The following is a 20,153-nucleotide window of genomic DNA, read 5'->3' as shown; positions in this document are numbered from 1 at the left end:
AGAGGAAGGGGCTGGATTCTCTCCAGACTGTCTCTTACACTCCACTATGTGATCATATTTGAGTTATTACTGACAGTGTCAACATCAGTTTCAAGATATATTGAGAATGGAAAGACGTTTATTTCAGAAATAATATCTCAATATCAATCCTTGAATAAAAGAAGACAATTTGGCTTGAGCAATTTCTTAAGGAGCTCTAATAAGTTAATTGTCAGGTTCATATTTATATTTTGTGCCTCTACTGTGACATGTCTCCATGCTTTAATGTTCAAAAAGGTCTTTATTTTTCTCATACTGCCTGTTTTCACCCTCTGTCTGAAACCAGAGCCCCGTCTGCTCTGATTGGTTAGCTGGCCGGCTCTGTTGTGATTGGTCAACCACTTAAAGATGTCCCGCCCCGTAGCATATCACGTACAATGTGTTGGAAGTTAGCCAATAGAAGTGCAAGTGTTTCCTAGCGATGTCAAACAAATCAGACATAGACATTGAATACATTGCTGACCTTATTATCTGTTTCTGTTATTTATAAGTATTTGTTTTTATTCATGAAGAGCAAATATATCATATTCTTATAAAGCTTGATTAACAGATAATAGTAAACCATTTCACATGTTCAGGCCTTTCTTTTTAACCTTTCCTTTCTTTCTAACTCAGTCCTCTGTGACCGGATGAATTAAAAATGTACACAATAGTTTTAAAGAACATTAAGAAAATCCTTCCACATGTCCATCCTTTAAGAGTAGAGTCCTCTTGATGTTATTTTACTTTCTGTTGCTTATCAGTGCTTTCATCTTATCTCAGTTCTTGAAATATTTGTACTTCATTATACTAGTGCAGATCTTTACTGCAGTATTTAACAACCAGTCAATAGTCGTCCAATCACACAAAAAGTTCTGCTATCAAAGATAAATATCACAAAATAGGCTGTATGTGTGTGTGTGTGTGTGTGTGTGTGTGTGTGTGTGTGTGTGTGTGTGTGTGTGTGTGTGTGTGTGTGTGTGTGTGTGTCCTCTAACCTCCATGTAATCCACCTAGTGTGAGTTTTTGTGTGTTTTGGTATGTGAAGGCATGTGTACTGTGTTTATATAGTGTGTGTGTGTGTGTGTGTGTGTGTGTGTATAGGGTGTCTACTAGATATGGTGTGTGTGTGTGTGTATGTATGTGTGTGTGTGTGTGTCCCACTCCACTCAGTGTAATCTCACGATTCAGTGGTTCAGAGAAAATCTCCCACTTTCCAATAAACTCTATTTTTCCTGTCTTTCTCTGCCTGTCCAGCTCCCCCTCTCCCTCTGTCAACAATAAATGAAGTGAATGTTTGTCATTCAAATGAAGCCTCTCACCACACTCCATCACAAAACACCACGGTTACCACGGAAACGGCAGTTAACCGCCGTTGGCAACTGTTTCTGAGATGAAGGGCCTTGCTTTATTAAAAAACGCGTTGCTGCTCACCGATCGAATAACTTACTGACATGGTGTGTGATGGTGTGTGTCGCACTTATGTACGTCTGTTTCTGACTCACAGCTGGTATCTGTAATATTCACCCTCTGGTTTTATCTTGATGTTTAGAAGCCATCAGATCCATAAGCCAGGCTACGATAAGGCCTACTGACTTTGGCGGTCACCTGACTTTTTCTCAAGCATTCCCAGATTTTTTCAGTTGCACACAAACGTGAAATATCTACCAGATGGATTAAAACAACTTTTTTTTAAAGACATACATGGATTGTTGATCTCCTGAGTTTTCCTCTTGCACCACCATGATATTGAAATGTGTGCTTTTGAGTGAAAACTCCGCAACAATTGTCTTGATTTCCATGACATTTGTGGAGTCAAAATCAAATGTTCCAATGGTTGTTTTGCAGCAGTCCCTAAATTGTCTCTTAGTGAATGTAGTGACAGATTCATCCAGTTTCATTTTCACTGCAAATTAGCCAATGTTAACATATTTGTTTTAGCCATCAGGATAGTGATACCATGTTAAAGCTCATAAAATGGGCTCCTTTCAGCTCCATGTTTGTGCCAACATGTTTTTAAAGTATGGTTGGATGAACAGTCTTGAAGCGTCATTTTTCAACGTTTAGCAATTGACATGAGAGACATAGTGAAATCCTTTGAAAGTGTAAGTCACACTTAATGATATCAATAAGTCACACCTCTCTCCCTTCCTTTAGGGAAATCCTCTTGAAATCAACATATGTAGAAATCATCCCATAGTGTCCCACATTTAGATACAGCATTGAATTGGATGCAATAGATATTTGAAAGGGTGCCAATATTCACAAATACAGCACAACTATATAATCGCTGCGGCTTCAGTTTTTACTGGGCAGAAAATCAAGTAAAATGAGAACTTTAAATATTTGAACAAACCTCTAATTATCCATAGATAATGATTAATGAAGGACATGAAGCTCACAACGTTGGCATAATGCAGAGTCAGTTGTAGGCAGCCAGCTGTCAAATGTGTTGTCTCAGCATGAAGCTGGCACCGAGAGCGTGTTCAGAGAGTGAAGCTAATAGGAAACTGCTGGTTAGATCCACAGATAACACATCAGAGACAGGAGGGATCCAGACCAGGAAACACTCCTTTAAACTTTCATATACTTTAGGGCAGGGATGTCAAACTCAAGGCCCGGGGGCCGAATCCAGCCCGCGACTTCATTTTATGTGGCCCCACAAGAGCTTGTAAAGAATATAATATGTTTATTATACGGTTACATGCTACTTTACAGAAGCACGTTGCCCATAAACGACATGTCCCACAATGCATCTCAAATTAGATTTTTTTCTCAGAATTTGACTTTTGACTCATCAAAATATGCCTTTTTTCTTAAAATGTGCCTTTTTCTAAAAAATAACTTTTTTTTCAAAATGTCAATTCTTTTTTTTTGTTTTTCCAGAATGTGGCTTTTCTTTTAAAATCATATTGTGACATTCTCACTGAAGAGACTTGCAATTATTTGCCCTAGACTTGCTTTCAGACGTAGTTAATTATGAAGTTATAATAATAATCCAATGCAGAGGCAATAATGTAATATAATACATTATTTTATATATATTCAATATTTATATATGTATTTTTGGTCTTAAAGTTAGAACCGGCCCTTTGAGTGCAACCATAATACTGATGTGGCCCGTGATAAAATTGAGTTTGACACCCCTGCATTAGGGTGTGGACTCAATAAGTGAATATTTCATCGACCAGTTTAGTTAATTACCATTGTGTATGCAGCATTTACATTTGTGGAGTCAAAATCAAATGTTCTTAGTGAATGTAATGACAGATTCATCCAGTTTAATTTTCACTGCAGTCAATGCGACCATCTCCGTCTGATATTTGTCCAAAATTAAAACAAATAAAGATAAATAAATAAAAAACAGTAAGGTGTCGCTAACAGTTACCTAATACTTTAAAAAAAGATATACCGGTAATATAGGAAAGCCGGTAACACTTTATATTAAGGTACACAAATTAACCATCAACTAGTTGTTAATTAACATGCATATTAGCAGTATATTGGCTCTTTATTAGCCAGTAATGTTATGTGTTGTACAGTCATTGCTTTCTGACGAACTTGACGCTTTTACTCTTCAGGTTGCATAGGGAAAATTAGTAGCAGTCTACTGCCATGCTATTCAGTTCACGTTCTCCTACTTCCTGTACCCGGGTCTAACCTTCAGTACAAATGTCACAAAAATATAAATGTGCAAATATGAAACATACAGGTCAATATCACCTTGCTATTGGTAGCTGAACTGTCAATACCCTAAAACATATTCTTCGATATAAATACCTAATTTTGAGTTATTTAGACACAATTAACACTTATAGTTTCATGTCTTGTTACATAAGAATAGATCATATTTGTTAAGTGTTATTATTGGAGAATTACTATTCTTGTGGTACTACTGCCTTATTAGACCCTTATTGAGCAGCGCATATTAAGACCAAAACTCATGTACAACAACTTCCTTACTTGCAACAAATAAGCACTAATTAGAGGGTTATTGAGGAAAACTCTCAACTAATGGCTTATTACTTGTAGGATATGGTCATGTAGAATAAAGCATTCATAAGTGTTTAATACTGACTAATAAAGAGCCAATATACTGCTAATATGCATGTTAATTAACAACTAGTTGATGGTTAATTTGTGTACCTTAATATAAAGTGTTACCGGAAAGCCTTTGCAGTATATACTGTATTGCTTTTCTGACACGTGTCTTTGTATGTGTGTTTGAGTGTGTCTGTGTGTGCATTTGTGTGTTTATTGTTAGGGTTGAGAGGGCAGTAAGTGTGTTTTGCAAGTAGTAAACACTTGTGTGAGTGGAGATGAAATATCTGTGATGACAACCGTTTTTTAACAACTGTGCTTTGTTCCTATACTTTTTTATTTGCCTATTACTTAAACCTACAACCGATAAAGAAAATACAGTGACAGTAAGGATGTAAAAAGCTAAGATTCACTCACCCACATCCTGATGAGCCCCTGAGCCTCTGAGCAGGAGCTGGTCAGACCGTAACAGTAACAGTCGCTGCAGCCGAGAGGGTTTCGAACCGACAACCCGAACGTGTCGGACTTACAGCGTTCACAGTTGTGTCCTTCCACATTTGCCTAAAACAACAAACACAGGCAAGCACACAGAGTTGAGGAAAGCTTTTGTGATTTCTTTTGTAAACATTTTCAAGTTATTTTAAACATTGTAGTGGAAGTGGGGACAACATTTAAAGGAGCTATATTCACTCAACTGATGATCAATATCTATCATTTTGTGAAACTTGATCCTGTGAACTAAACATAGTCTGAAAGTAAAAAAAGCTCATTGGACATTTGCCAGTTATGAGAAATTAATTGTTTTTTTGTATCTTTGTATCAACATCTCTTAAAAGCATCCCACTTTACTGAGGATGTCAACATCTCTTAAAAGCGTCCCTTGATTTCTCTGTTTTCTTAGATTAATGAATCCATAGCTTCTTATTACACCAACACATTTTATATAGATTTAATACAATGTGATGCTTTCTGTAGATTTGTTAGCCCTGCTTTAGGTCAGAAAGCAGATACAGTAGAGCTTAGGAAAAGCACTCCTGAAGAGCTTTTGGGATTTAATACCTTGCATAGGGAAACTTCAGGAGGACATAGTAAGATTAAAGTCTGAGCCTAAAACCCTGTACTGAAAAAGTGTCTCTCTAACATCGTGTCCACACACCTGTTCATCTTGCCATTAACATTTATTTTGTCCATATTGAAATAATTGGTTGCTATTTTCAATGTTCTGCATCACATATTTGAGCTATTAAAATACACGTAAGCAATACTACATAGAGAATGCATTTTTGTTGGTTGCATTATGTTGAAATAACTATAGGTTACTTACGTAACCCCAGTTCTCAGAGTAACATGAAGTGAGATGTCTCACTATGGGATGCGCCTCATCGCGGAGCAAACAGAAGCATCAATCTCATTACGCCAATCCTGATTGGCTGGTGATCTTGACATCAGCGTCAGGGAATTCACCCCCTATAAGTAGCTTGCGCCACGACGCATGCGTCATTCAAAATAAGCACCTCTTCTCTCTTCATCATAGCAAGGAGGGCCGTCTGGTGAGACATCTCACTTCATGTTACTCTGAGAACTGGGGTTACGTAAGTAACCTATACTCCGTTCGATGTCTCACTATGGGAAATTGTAGCTCCCGTATTGTCAGACGAGCTTATCTCGAAAATCACCAAACCAACCAGAACTTAACAGATAGAGCTCTGACTCAACCAGCTGCCCAGCACTGCTTGAGTCACACTGGGAGCAGAACGTCCAGCCTGTTAAGAGGCGGACAAAAGTGAGCGGCGAGGACCAGCTCGCCGCTGCACCAATGTCTTGGATGGGAGACATCCTGGACAGAGCCCAGGATGCAGCCAGACCCTGAGTCGAAAGAGCTCGCGGACCCGAGGGTGCCTGCGAACTCTGACTCGTATGGGCCCCAAAGCAATTGCTTCCACAAACCAGTGGGAGAGCCGTTGCTTAGTAACAGGCTTGCCCTTATAAGGGTTAGCCCAGGACACAAGGGGTTGGTCATTATGACGAAGCACCCTTGATCTGTCCCTGTACGTGCGTGACAGCACGGGCTAGACACGGCAAATCCGGCCGCTGTTCCCCGGAGGAATACAGTGGCGGGGAGGATGCCTCAATGTCAAATGTGGTACCTGAACCAACCGCCTTAAGATAAAGGCAGGGTTGGGCTTCAACCACACTCTGTTTGCCCTGGGGCGAACTGAGTGCATGAAGACTGTACAGATAGTGCATGAGTGCCACTGGCTCGCTTGGCAACTGCCAGGGTCAGCTTCATGTCACACTGTATTCAGATTGTACCACTCACGGGCCAGGGCCATAGAGCCAAGCACTCTGGGTGTGGGTGAAAGATCGCCCCCCCCCGCTTGGGACAGTATGTCCCTGCGTAGTGGGAGCTGCCATGGCTGCCCGCACAGCAGCTGATATATCTCCGCTAGCTGGCCAGTGCGGAGCTATCAGGATAAGTGGGTGGCGTTGCTCACTCACTCTGGCCAGAGTTGGGGGTATCAGAGCCAGGGGTGGGAACGCGTACAGAAGGCCCGGGGGCCAATCGTGCGCGAGTGCATCCACGCCTAACGGTGCATTTAGATCGTGCATCGAAAGAACAGCTGACACTGAGCGTTGTCTTTCGATGCGAACAGATCCACCGCGGCTCTGCCGTAACGCACCCACAGCTGGCTCACAATCCTTGGATGTAGAATCCAGTCTGCATAAAGTGTTATACCTCTGGACAGTAGATCTGCCCCGAGGTTCATCACTCCCGGTACGTGCGTCGCTCTCAGAGAGAGGAGACGTCTATCGCTCCATAGGATCAGTTTGCGCGCCAGTGTGTGTAACTGGAGAGAACGCAAACCCCCTTGGCGGTTAATATACGATATTGTGGTCGTATTGTCTGTCCTCACGAGGACGTGATGTCCCCTGAGGAAAGGCAGAAAGCGTTTTAGGGTGAGAAACACCGCTAAAAGCTCCAGGTACTCTGTATTCATAACAGATCCCCTGAAATGCGAATCTCAGATATTTCCTGTGTGGGTAATATACTGGGATGTGAAAATACGCATCTTTCAGGTCGACTGATGTAAACCAGTCGTCTTGTCGCACGAGCCGCAGCAGAGATGTGTGAGTGAGCATTCTGAACTTATATCTTTTTAGATATTTGTTCAGAGCCCTCAAATCAAGTATTGGCCGAATTCCGTTCCCTCCCCGTTTGGGAACGAGGAAGTACTTGGAATAGAAGCCGTTCTGACTCTGCTCGGCGGGTACAATAGATATAGCCCTCTTTTCTAGGAGTGAGAGAATCTCTCTCTCCAGAATATGGGCTGACTCTCCTCAGGCCTGCAAATGCAGAATGCCCGAGAAGCGAGGGGGGGTGACAGCGAATTGGAGTCTGTAGCCCCGTGTTACTGTCTTGAAAACCCAAGCAGATGATGTGAGCATCTTCCACTGCATGCTCCTTAGAGCCAGTGGAGATCTCACGTCTCTTCCCCTCTGAGTCTCTATTTGTTGTGTTATGGGGCCCTCTAGTGTCTGAACACAGTGGTGCCCCTTTTCGACAATCCCCACCGACACTGCGCATGACGGTGGTGCCTTCACAACCCCAGCCGGCACTGCGCATGCGCGTGACGGTGGTGCCTTTAAAGCCCCAGCCGGCACTGCGCATGCGCGTGGCGGTGGTGCCTTCACAGACCCGCCTGTAATCCGCCTTTTGAGAGATGCCGTAGCTGCTCTCAGAAGGGGAACAGTTGACGGCTGTTTATTGGTTTTATTGTTTTTCTTTTCATTTTTTTGAGCTGCGCCCTCGGCCTGAAGCCTGGATGCGTCAGCGGCAAATGTTTTATGACAGAAAAATCAACAAATGTGTGACATGTGTTTGTGCGGACTTGAGGATGGTGTTGAGGCATCTCTCGAGGCGGTGGGAACACATTTAGAGCTGGGGAACCGTGGACTTCCAGCTCTGTCACAGAGGGGAGAAGGAGGGGCTGTCACGCCGCTTGCTTCTTCTTCCTCGACTGCTGGCCGAAATTCTGGGTTGGCTGCGCCTGAGCTGCAGCCGGAACCGGAGATTTTCTGGGCCAGCTCGCCCTCGTCTCCAGCCTGGGCTGGGGACTTGGGGCGGGCTGCGACCTCTGCGTCTTCGGTGTTTTAAACCGAGCAGGGTTCGAGGCAGCTTGGGCGAAGGACTGCTGCTGCGAAGGCAGCGGCTGGACCCTTCGAGGGAGGCAGAGGTGGAGTGCCTCGTCCTCCTTCTTTTTCGACTCACACCTCCTTTGCATGGAGGCGAGAGCGGAGCCGAAAATTCCCTCGGGAACGATGGGCATATCCAGCACATCCTCCATTTCCCGGTCTGGGAGGTTGAGCCATCTCGCTCTTTCCTGCACCACCATGATCCCCATTGCCTTGCCCGTGGCCTGGACGGCGCAGCGTTGGACACGGAGACAAATGTCCGTGACCGCTGCCATCTAGTCCAGAGTGGCTGCCCCCGGGTTACCCGACAGGTCCTCGCAGAGCTCCGCTTGGTAAGCGGTTAGCAGCGAGGACACATTCAGGGCCCTGGCGGACAACGCTGCGGCTTTGTAGGACCGTTCAGTCATTGTCGACTGAAATCGGTCCGACTTTGCTGGCAGCGTGGGGTTCCTGCTTGGTGACGGGTCCATCCTCGGTAGGAGTGGGCCGCTACCAGCGGTTCCATGGGCGGTATGCGGAGCAGGCCGAGCTTCTCCATTCCGTCACAGTCTAGGGAGGAGGCACCCTGGATTGGGACCTTGTTGCTGAAGGGCCGGTCTCTCCACGAGACCGACACCTCATCCAACATCTCCGGGAAGACCGGAAGGAGTTGCCACTTCGTCCGCGCTGCTTGGGGAAAATGTTTCCCTTCGTAGCGGGACCTGGAGGTCTCCTTGGCCATTTCAGGCCACGGGATGTCGAGTCTGGCCACGGCGCGTTTACACACGGCCTGCAGGTCCATGCTCAGACAGGGCGAAGCTGGTGTGCTATCGCCTGGGAGAGCAGCCCTCGCTCCAGGCTTTGCAGCCCTCGCCGATGACATGAAGATATCCTCTTCATGTTCATCCGACTCGGACAGGAGGAACACCGAGGCGTCCTCTTCGTCCTCATCGTAGTCCAGCTCGAGGACATCCTCCGCGGGTGAGACCATGGTGACGTCTAACCGGGAGCCCCAGCTCGGTAAAGCGTGGGGTCCCGTTCCCGCGTGTCTTGCCGTCACCGGGTCCCGGCCTGCCAGGGCGCGGGATTCCGGTTCTGCAGCCATCGCAGATAATGAGCCCCAGACCGACACGGAGAGGGGTTCACTCTCTGCGGCGGACGCCCCCGCGTCTTGACTGCCGGCCGGCAGGTCAGTGGACATGGGGGGGTCCTGCTCCGACAGGCTAGCTTGGCATGCTAGCCGTCGGCGGAGGCTCTTCACGGTGAAGCGGACACAATGTCCGCACGAGCCGGGGTTGTCGATAGCGCCTCGGGCGTGTTCCAGCCCGAGGCAGGACGAGCAGACCTGGTGTGTGTCTGTGCCCGAGATCTTCAACCCGCAGCCGCAGAGTCGAGCCACCGAGTCCCTGACTCCTCTGGTGTGAGGGAGAGAGGCGTCCATCTTGTTCGCCTCGTGGCGTGGAGAGGACCCGCTCTCAACAGGTAAGTTGGGAGAAAAAAGGTGTTACCACCCTTTCCTTAATCCGGAGAAAAGGACGGTGTGGGTCTTTTATTCCCGGAGAATACTGACTGGTGTGACAGTATGCTCCTTTAATCCTTTCCTCCTCCGTGGGGAAGAGAAAATAAAAAGCTTCCTCGCTACCGTGGTGTCGATAGTGAGGGAGCGAGCTAGCAACAGGTGTGTTGCTAGCTTGAAAAAATCAGACCTACCTTACTTTCCGGGGAAAGAGAACGGCGAGGTCGATTTCAATACTAACTGGCGTTAGTATTACCGTCTTCCTGCAAAGCAGAAGGAGTAGCCGGCGAGCGCCCGTCGACCGAAATGGTTATATTTGGGTTCAGTCTGTGGACCGTTAAGCTTGTCCGGCTACTATAGAGATGTGCTCTGAAGCGAGAAGAGGTGTTTGAATGACGCATGCGTCGTGGCGCAAGCTACTTATAGGGGGTGAATTCCCTGACGCTGACGTCAAGATCACCAGCCAATCAGGATTGGCATAATGAGATTGATGCTTCTGTTTGCTCTGCGATGAGGCGCATCCCATAGTGAGACATCTCACTTCATGTTACTCTGAGAACTGGGGTTACGTAAGTAACCTATAGTTATTTCAACATAATGCAACCAACCCCAATCCCATAGTGAGACATCGAACGGAGTGTTATGAATGAGAACTGTCTCACCACACTGAATTGTTTACAATTTGAGTAAATAAGCTGAGAGCTGACTGGTCTAAAGTGGGATTGTGGACAGGTCTGTGTATTAAGCCTTCTCTCTCTCCTAAGGAAAAGCTCACAGTGCTGTCAACAAAAAATCCTCCAATTAATGTTGAATTCTGTCAAAAAGTCCTGCAGGTTAGTGAGGCAGGACCAGCACCAACAGAGGAGAGTAAAGCTATACTGAAGGACCTAAAACGTTGACTTTAGTACTTTTTATTATTAGCATTCGTTACAAGAGGTCATTATGTTTTACTAGCAAATCATCTATTTAATCATAAAGTATTTTTTAATTAATAGATTTTTCTCCTGTTAAATACTGAGGAAAATCCTTCACATATTGAAGAGTGACAATTTTCTTTTTTTTCTTACAGTATATTACATTTATGATCGTATCAAACAGATATTTGAGAGGCTACCATGCGTGAATGTTGTTGGTTTTTTAAATCAAGCTTCAACACTGAGTCAACAATTTGATTTCTTGGATCTTACATTTTTACTCTTTTAGTGATCATTTTAGAAATATGTTATCCATAAGGAAATACATCATATTCTTCCTTAGACAGAGAGACAGAGAGACAGAGAGGAAGAGAGGAAGAGAGACAGACAGACAGACAGACAGACAGACAGACAGACAGACAGACAGACAGACAGACAGACAGACAGACAGACAGACAGACAGACAGACAGACAGACAGACAGACAGACAGACAGACAGACAGACAGACAGGCAGGCAGACAGGCAGGCCGGCAGGCAGGCAGACATACAGACAGACAGACAGACAGACAGACAGACAGACAGACAGACAGACAGACAGACAGACAGACAGACAGACAGACAGACAGACAGACAGACAGACAGACAGACAGACAGACAGACAGACAGACAGACAGACAGACAGACAGACAGACAGACAGACAGACAGACAGACAGACAGACAGACAGACAGACAGACAGACAGACAGACAGTTAACATGCATAACACGTCACATATAGCAGAAAAACACATTGAGCAGAGAGACAGGTGACATATCCAATTACTGATTGAGTGACAGGCAGTGCACCTACTTCCTGTTCAGAGTGATCTGAAGCCTCATCACAGGCCATGAATCAGGTCCGTGTGTGTGTGTGTAAGAAATGTTGTAGCATTTGTGGCTGTTGTGATCAGCAAGTGACAGCAGAGATGAAAAGTGTCTTCAGTCCTAGGCGAGATATATATTACATGTATCCATGTGTGTGTGTGTGTGTGTGTGTGTGTGTGTGTGTGTGGGTGTGTGTGTGTGTGTGTGTGTGTGTGTGTGTGTATGTGTGTGAGTTGTGACAGCAAGCTACTGATGAGGTGTGCATGCCAGATATGTGATCAACTTGTCATGGAGAGGTGTGAAATATACGCTTCATTTGTGTATCAGTGTGTACATAAGTTTGTGTGTGAGTGTGTCTATATATTATGTTTACACCTATACGAATCCAGTAATGATATTTTTCAGTGTTTTTTTTATTTAGTTTGGTTTGCAAATGTAATAGGGATTTATAGTGTCTTTCATCCTGAATGTCATGAACCAGCTCTCTCTCTCTCTCCTCTCTCTCTCTCTCTCTCTCTCTCTCTCTCTCTCTCTCTCTCTCTCTCTCTTACTCTCTCTCTCTCTCCTCTCTCTCTCTCTCTCTCTCTCTCTCTTCTCTCTCTCTCTCTCTCTCTCTCTCTCTCTCTCTCTCTCTCAACTGTCTTCTTTCAAGACAAGACAGAGGTAAAAAGAGTGTGAATGTATATGTACAGCATGTATGTAGCATTCATTAATCTATTTGTATTTGCCAGCCTAAGGGGGCTGTCATGCAGAGATTACCGTGCAATCAGATCTCAAATAATTACACGCTAACACAACACACACACATAATATGTCTATCTAATACAAACATGCATAGACTCTTACTGAAAAACAATTAAAGTACATTTTTAAATCTGCATTGACATTTAAAAATATTAAAAATGTATGCTTGGTAGGTTTCAAACTGATAAATAGTATTTGTGCTGTTTCTAACACATGTATTCACTCTAAATTCTCAAAGACAACTCTCAATGTAAGTGGTCACTGGATAAGTTATAGCCTCAAAGACTGAATCTCTCAAACTCAACTTTAATTTCCAGTACATCTTCAAAACATGCTTTGGCAGTATGATTCAACAGCATGGGCTACTTTCCGTGGCTGGGATTGCAGGACAGCTGCCTTGTTTTTCTAGCTGGAAACAAAGACTAATGACAGTTTATCCAACTTCATGTTCGAAGGGTTCAAGTTGAAGTGCAGACCTGTCAATAATCTTCTGTTTAGGCTACTTGAAATGACACTTGGAAAAAATACTAATCGAAGCTAGTTAAAAGAAATTGATTCAAATTGATGGTTGAGGGTTGGCATGAAAAGAACAGACTGGGATACTGGATTTATTCTGAATCAGCTCAATGATTCTCTGTGACACAAAGATTTATATTTAAGCATATTTTTACATTTCACGTTTAAAACTGCTTTGTTAATGAAGCATCTACACTCATCATATTTTGTGCTGTTTTTGTATTTGTGACACTCAAAGTATAGGATGTTTTGAATCAGTTCACAACTTTTTTGCATGCTCAAAATACTTCTGTGCAGGTTGGTGTAGGTGCATTGACAGAAAATAAAAATAAATGAAGTCCATAATCCCTATTTAACAACACATAGGAAGTACAAGTTAAGTGTATTTTGTGAGTTTGTGTACCTTGCAGCTACACTTCCCCGTCCGATCGGCGCAGGCGCACACGTCCCTCTCCAGGTCGCAGGTCTGGCTGTCCGACCCGGCGACGTCACACTCGCACTGGGTGCACTGTGGGAAACACGCCAAGATGCTGTTATCAACAACACAACAGGCTGAGAGAGGAACCAGCACAGTGTGTCCAAGCTTTTATGCTTCACCAAACCATTAAACTTCACTCCAAAATGAACATGTTGCCACTATCTTCTTACTTGTGTGTCAGTGGAAACATCACTGAAGTTCAGACTAACACCAAACACAGTAAGAATTAGTTTCCCATTAGACTGAAGCTTAAGAGATCCAAAAAGTGTAAAAAAGTTTATATACCTCAACAGGTTCCCTCAGTTCTTTATTGCTTTGCCATGCTATTCATGAATGACATTTCACAATTCCTCGAATAGAGAAAATAAATTAAGCAAATATACAAAATGAAATTGAATTGCTATTGTAGGAATGCACTTTTTAAAGTCTAATGAAAGAAATTCCGCTACTTTCAAACGATTTGACTGACATGCTGGTCAGAAGATTTAACTTCAAAATCAGGTGCCATTTCAGAGTTTTTTCATTACCATGTTGTTTATTTTTAAACTCGTTCATATTATATGGAAGTATATGTATTGCACAGAATGGTGTTCATCTTTCAAGTGAGGAACCATTGGTGATGAAATATAAACTATATTAATAGCAATATCATGTCTATAAAAATCTCTCTTCCTTCTCCTAGAGCCACAGGAATACGAGCTTATCTCAAGTGCCAGCCTCTCTTATCTAAATAAAATGAAAGAAGCTTTATTATAATGATAGTAATACTTGCGGTTCATTCAGATCAATTACCTGAGGAAAGTCTCTGTATCCAATTTGACATTCAATGCACTTCTCTCCTCTGAAGGCGTCTCGACACATGCAGCACCCTGTGTTCATGTTGCACTGCTGCTTTACCGCGCCGACCACGCTGCAGCCGCACGCCTGCGCACACACACACACACACACACACACACACACACACACACACACACACACACACACACACACACACACACACACACACACACACACACACACACACACACACACACACACACACACACACACACACACACACACACAGAGAGATAATTAGTGTTGCATCTATGAGTCACGATGATATGAACTTTTTCCAGATGCTCTGTTTTGTGACAACCCTGAGATTGTCCAATCTGAGGTGTGTTTCTTTTTATTGATACGAGTTGCTTTTCAGAGTGCATGGAAGCAGAGTCAGGGCGTCGTTACTGCAGATTGTGGCCCATATGTGTTTGATTTTTATGTTTAAGGATAGCCGTGTCCAAACTGGAAACATGGGAATGTTAATGTACAGAAAGCATAAACGGAGTAAGAATACTGACTTTAAAAGCCCCACCTGATTACACCGACGTGACGTGGTGGTATAACATTCTTATCAAATCCAATGCATATAAATATTGGACGTTATTGCAATTGATAAATGTCTTGATCAAAATGTGATCATTCCTTCCCTGCCAAGCAAAAGCTGCACTATTATACACTGATAAGTTGTAAATGCCTTGTTTGTGAAATGATAACCACTGTGGTATAAATAAAGTTTTCTATAATAAGTGTTTTATATGTTTATAACAGCAGAGTGTCCGCAACCAAAGGTGATTTTAAACCCTTGACCCAGAGTGTTGATTTCCAGTGTTTATGTTGGTTTAGCAAGTGTAAAATATAATTTATATGTAATCTTGAATGAGTTCAAACTGAAGTATGTATCTATTTTGCTCAGATTGTTATTTATTTTGTTGTACTTCACTGTTGTTAGTCGGTACCTCTCTGCTTTGTTGTGTTTTCTGTTGTCTTTGGTGCTTTTTTTGTTTGTTTAAAACAACTAAGATCCACAGCGTCCCTCTTTGTTGTCTTGATGTTCTTCTGGATCAATCTGCTGTTAAACTGAGATTTCCTGTGCTTCCATGTTCAAGCCTCTAATTGCTATTACTCTATTGCTACTTCTAATAGTTCATTGATATTTCTGCCTCGCGGCCCTTTGTGGAGACAGCTTCGGAGCAGAACAATGACTCTTTAAACACTTTGAACAAAGTTGTGTTAAGAAACAGAGAAGTAGAGGAAATGGGAATGTAGAGTCACTGAAAGAGATGTGATAAAGAAGAGAGAAGAAGGATAAATGGCTTTTTAAACAAGCAATGTGATAATGAGAATTGGAGGAAAGGGGTTAGAATAGAGAAAGGAGAGGAGGATGGAAAATAAGAACAGGAGAAAAAAGGGAATTAATCTAAAAATGAGAGAAGACTAATAAGTAACACACAAGACTAGAACTAGAATAAGACTTATTGAAGTGAAAATTGTGACTGGAACTAGAAAACGTTACGTGCTTTTCTTTGATTATATATGTATTCACTTATAAGAGTTAATATGGTAAGACAATTATGTTAAATTGAGTACACCCAAACTGTTAAACATATATAAGTATATGTTGCTCCTAGAAATAACAGAAGTCAGGATCTAATTAGCACTGACAGCATCAAATAACTCAGAAACAAACAGTAAACTTATGTTGTGATTGTCTTGTGTTAAATACAGTGAATTAATGTCTTACTTTTGCATGCCTTCCCTCCAGTGTGCTTAAGCCCCTCCACATGTCACTACACATACTTTAGGTTACTCATATTGCTCTTTTAAAGTCCAGTTTTCGGCCTACCTTGCATCCGGTGGTGATGTCATGGCCCCAGTGGTTGGGGGCGCAGTGGTCGCACCGCTCTCCGATGGTGTTTGGAGGACAGATGCACTGCCCCGTGTTAGTGTCGCAGTTATTCCCCACATGACTGCACTGACAAGCTGCACGAGAGAAAGTGTGTGTTCAAATATTTTGAATAAACCCTGAAGACAATTCAGTGTTTGACAAGCTGATTGTTTTTCTTTCAAGTAACTTCTTCAACAACAATACAGTTTGTCTTTCACATCATGACATGCTGACAACACTTGGATATAAGAATAATATGTCTGGGATGGAGACAAGGAAAGAGAGATTGCCATGTTTTTTTTTTACTTTAAAACCTAGGGCAGGGGTAGGCAAGTAAGTTTGGCCGTGGGCCAATTTTTTGCTGAGCCGCAAGATGGCGGGCCAGAACATAATCAAAGCCTAATTCAAGGAATTGATTTTGGTAAGAGGGCGCAGCGCCCCTGTTCCCCGGTTCAGAAAAAACTCTGATATCGCTGATAACCCTCCCCATCAACACTCTGATGCGCAGTCAGATCCGCTGATTGGTTCACTGATGATATAGGCGCCCAATCCAGAGCCTCTGGCTAGACCCGCCCAAAGGGAGGCTCGTCCTCTCTAGCCCCATTTCAGTCCCAAAGCCAGGGCTATTATCTGTATTTTAACAGACTTATCTTTTAAATTGAGGTGTATTTATTGTTCTCTTCAAAGTCTATTTTTCTCTAAAATTGTAGGGAGGATGGTCCTCCCTTTCCTCAATGGACGAGCCTCCACTGAGTAAAGTAACTAGCAGTGTTATTTAACATACTTTTATTCTGATAAGTATTGTCAAGTTCTCTGGGTTTTTGGCATTTATTTGAGTGTTTGCCAACATTTGAGAGGCTTGAGGGACAACTGGAATCCTTTTTCCTTTTCTTTATTTCAACTTTTCAAGGACACATTAGGATTCTTTCAGGTTGAAACAATTTAAAAAATACCAAAGGACAAAATAAATCAATTACAGCAGTTTTGCTTTGCAATTTCATATATTATAGCCTACATTAATCAGTAACCAAGTATTTTACTCAAACTCAATGTATTTAATAGTTAAATAAGTACTTTAATTGACCTGGTTCCCCACAACCAAACATTTGCCATATGTGACCCGCTCTATCGAAATCAATCGAAAGTCGCAATGGCTCATTTCAAAATAAATGTGGATTTGCGTAAAAAAATAGTTTTTCGGGGATCGGGTGTTTTGTTTGATTTTAAATAAACAAAGTCTTGGCTTTCAGAATATGACATTTTTATTTCCAAAATCACACGATAAATACATGTTTGAAGCTTGTAAAGGGAAGATGACAGCTCTCCCTCGCCACTCTGCTCTTCCACAGCGCCGCCCCCCCCTCCCTCCGCTGACATTATGAATGTAAGCGGATATGTCGGGACAGAATTTATTTTACCGGACACATTTGAAACTCACCGGTCATGTTTCAATAATAATAATAATAATTGTGTAGCAGAGTTTCCGTTAGCAGGTAATCACCGGACTATGACCGGATATGCTGATGTTTAAAACTCAGTTAATGGGGCTCATTTTTATATTGCTTCAGTCTATAATCGTTACAGATCAAAAAATTCAGATTCATTTTTCAATAAATGATTCCACAAACAACAAACAACATAATTATTACATTCAAACAAACTACTTGTAGTAGATGAAGTACATTATTCAAAAGTTTACATTAACTTTGAATAATAACACGGGAGAAACGAATGCTCTCTTTTCCCCTCTCCCTCCCTCTCTCTCCTGACAGCCCGTCAGTTTCTCATGCAGCTCGCTAAACAGTGGGCGGGACTTCAGGTGATCCAACCCAGTCTCACGGCATTTCGTGTTCACCAACACGATTTTTAATCTATTGATTCGTGTTCCCCAACACGATTTGCCCCTTTTTTTCATGTTGCACAGCACGATTGTTTTTCGTGTTGCACAGCACGATTTTAAAAGCAATGTATTTCTATTGCCTGCAGCACGTCTTTTTCTCCGGTCGGGTCGAGGAAGACATGAAGCTGTGTGGTTCATAAAAACATGTTCTTACTCAATATCAAGCCACAATTATTGCTTTTATTTTAAATCGTATAATTTCGGACTTTTGTTGCCGTCTGTGAGGAAAATAAATGGGGCTCAGAGCCTCAGGATACTGAAATCTGTATTTTTTTCCTTCTAATTTGTTATTCTTTTCAAAATAACACACTGTTATTTACTCACCAATAACACACAATTATCCTTGCTTTTATTTATTGGTTTAATTCCATAATCTCGGGCTTTTTTGCCGTCCGTCAGGAACTAAATTTCAAAATAAAATATCCGGAAACAGACGTAGGACTATAAGGGACATTTCGAGCATCATTGCGATTGTCAACCTTTCTGAGTTTAGGATGGCCGAAGACACTATACTACCCATAATCCCCAGCTATCGTTTAGGACTACAGTCCCCCGTAAGGTTACGCAGAGCGTCAAACAGCTGTGTGAAATGGAACGAAACCACGCCAGACTATCCAAAACTGGAATCGAACGCCCCCCCAGAACTACACATGCTGGCTATTGTGTTTCGCAAAATGTTCTATGGGACGTCTCTACTGAACGTTTTCGTTTTCCCCACAATTAGAAGTTGCCAGTATTAAACACATTGGTGTTATCAAATGTAAAACTATTATATATTATTTATTATAATTAATAAATGGGTGAACATCGCTATATATACCCACATGACAGCTCATTGTTACTTTGTAATTCTACTCCACTACAATTCAGAGGTTAACCTGGTATTTTTACTCCACTGCATTTATTTGAGTTACTTTGCAGATTCTGATTAATTATGTGAAATATAAACAACCCTTAAATCAGACTTTAGTTACACCTGAGTAAAATTCAGGTAAGGTGATTGTCAAGTGCCAACAATCAGGAGAGATATTTGATAGTTGGTGCTTGAGAAGACTGAACATCTATCTGCAATTGACATGAATGGAAACGAGTAATAAAGTATATTCATTACTCGTTATTCTCTACTAATAGTTAATTAAAGACTGTATATTATGGCTATTTTGCACATCCCTTTCAAGATTTTCAAAGGTTTATTGACATATCATATATACAACTACGGTGTAGTTATGCAATGAATGAAACACTTGGGTCACAGGTTCCTCAACAGTGCATTACAAGACATCTATCAATATGTGTGAACCTCCACCATTAAACTGTCATATTCTGCACATTTCTTATTCTATCTACATACATACGAGTATAATTCATATGTATAATATCAGTTAAAATAAGTGCTTCAACATAGTTAACATTGCAGGAAAGCAATATATTAGACGTTAAGTACTTTGTCAGACTTAATATTTATCTGTAGATAGATACCCCCAACGTTTTTTTCTTATTTAAAAGAAGACCTTAATCTGTTATTTAATGTTTAAATAAAGGTTAATTCGTTTTTCTGTTTTGCACCTCCTCCTATTAATATCTTTGTACATGCTGCACTAAACTGTTTTATTGTAGAGATCACTTTATAGTATCTTCTTGATTTTTTATATTCTATATTTCTATATTTATACTTTCCCCCTATGAAAGTATGTACTCTTAATATTTTTTAAATCAAACACAATAATTCAATAACGTGCTTTAACCACTAGATGCACACAAGGTACACAAATGTTTTCCGGATTTCATATCATATAAACACCAAATCCCAGCATGCATTGCGGCTAAAACATCCAATAAACGAGCTTAAAACCATAGCTGAGGATCTTGGGTAATGCCTATGTCCGGTTATTTTTATTTTGAAATTCAGTCCCTGACGGACGCCAAAAAAGCCCGAGATTATGGAATTAAACCAATAAATAAAATCAAGCATAATTGTGTGTTATTGGTGAGTAAATAACAGTGTGTTATTTTGAAAAGAATAACAAATTAGAAGGAAAAAAATATTTAAAAAATACAGATTTCAGTATCCTGAGGCTCTGAGCCCCATTTATTTTCCTCACAGACGGCAACAAAAGTCCGAAATGATACGCTTTAAAATAAAAGCAATAATTGTGGCTTGATATTGAGTAAGAACATGTTTTTATGAACCACACAGCTTCAGGTCTTCCTCGACCCGACCAGAGAAAAAGACGTGCTGCAAGCAGTAGAAATACATTGCTTTTAAAATCGTGCTGTGCAAC

The 20,153-nt window shown here is 42.0% G+C and overlaps 1 protein-coding gene across 1 annotated transcript in view; it reads right to left on the bottom strand.

Annotated features, from left to right (window-relative positions):
* The window catches only part of LOC117548768 (laminin subunit alpha-2-like), a 200,447-nt gene that overhangs the window by 81,119 nt on the left and 99,175 nt on the right, over window positions 1-20,153 (bottom strand). The window contains 4 exon segments of the mRNA XM_034220232.1: window positions 4,477-4,620; window positions 13,190-13,294; window positions 14,057-14,188; window positions 15,930-16,066. Coding sequence (XP_034076123.1) covers window positions 4,477-4,620; window positions 13,190-13,294; window positions 14,057-14,188; window positions 15,930-16,066 — 518 coding nt within the window.

This window comes from Gymnodraco acuticeps, unplaced genomic scaffold, assembly GCF_902827175.1.
Source record: "Gymnodraco acuticeps unplaced genomic scaffold, fGymAcu1.1, whole genome shotgun sequence".
Taxonomy (NCBI): Eukaryota; Metazoa; Chordata; class Actinopteri; order Perciformes; family Bathydraconidae; genus Gymnodraco; species Gymnodraco acuticeps.
This window is presented reverse-complemented; position numbering and strand designations above follow the sequence as displayed.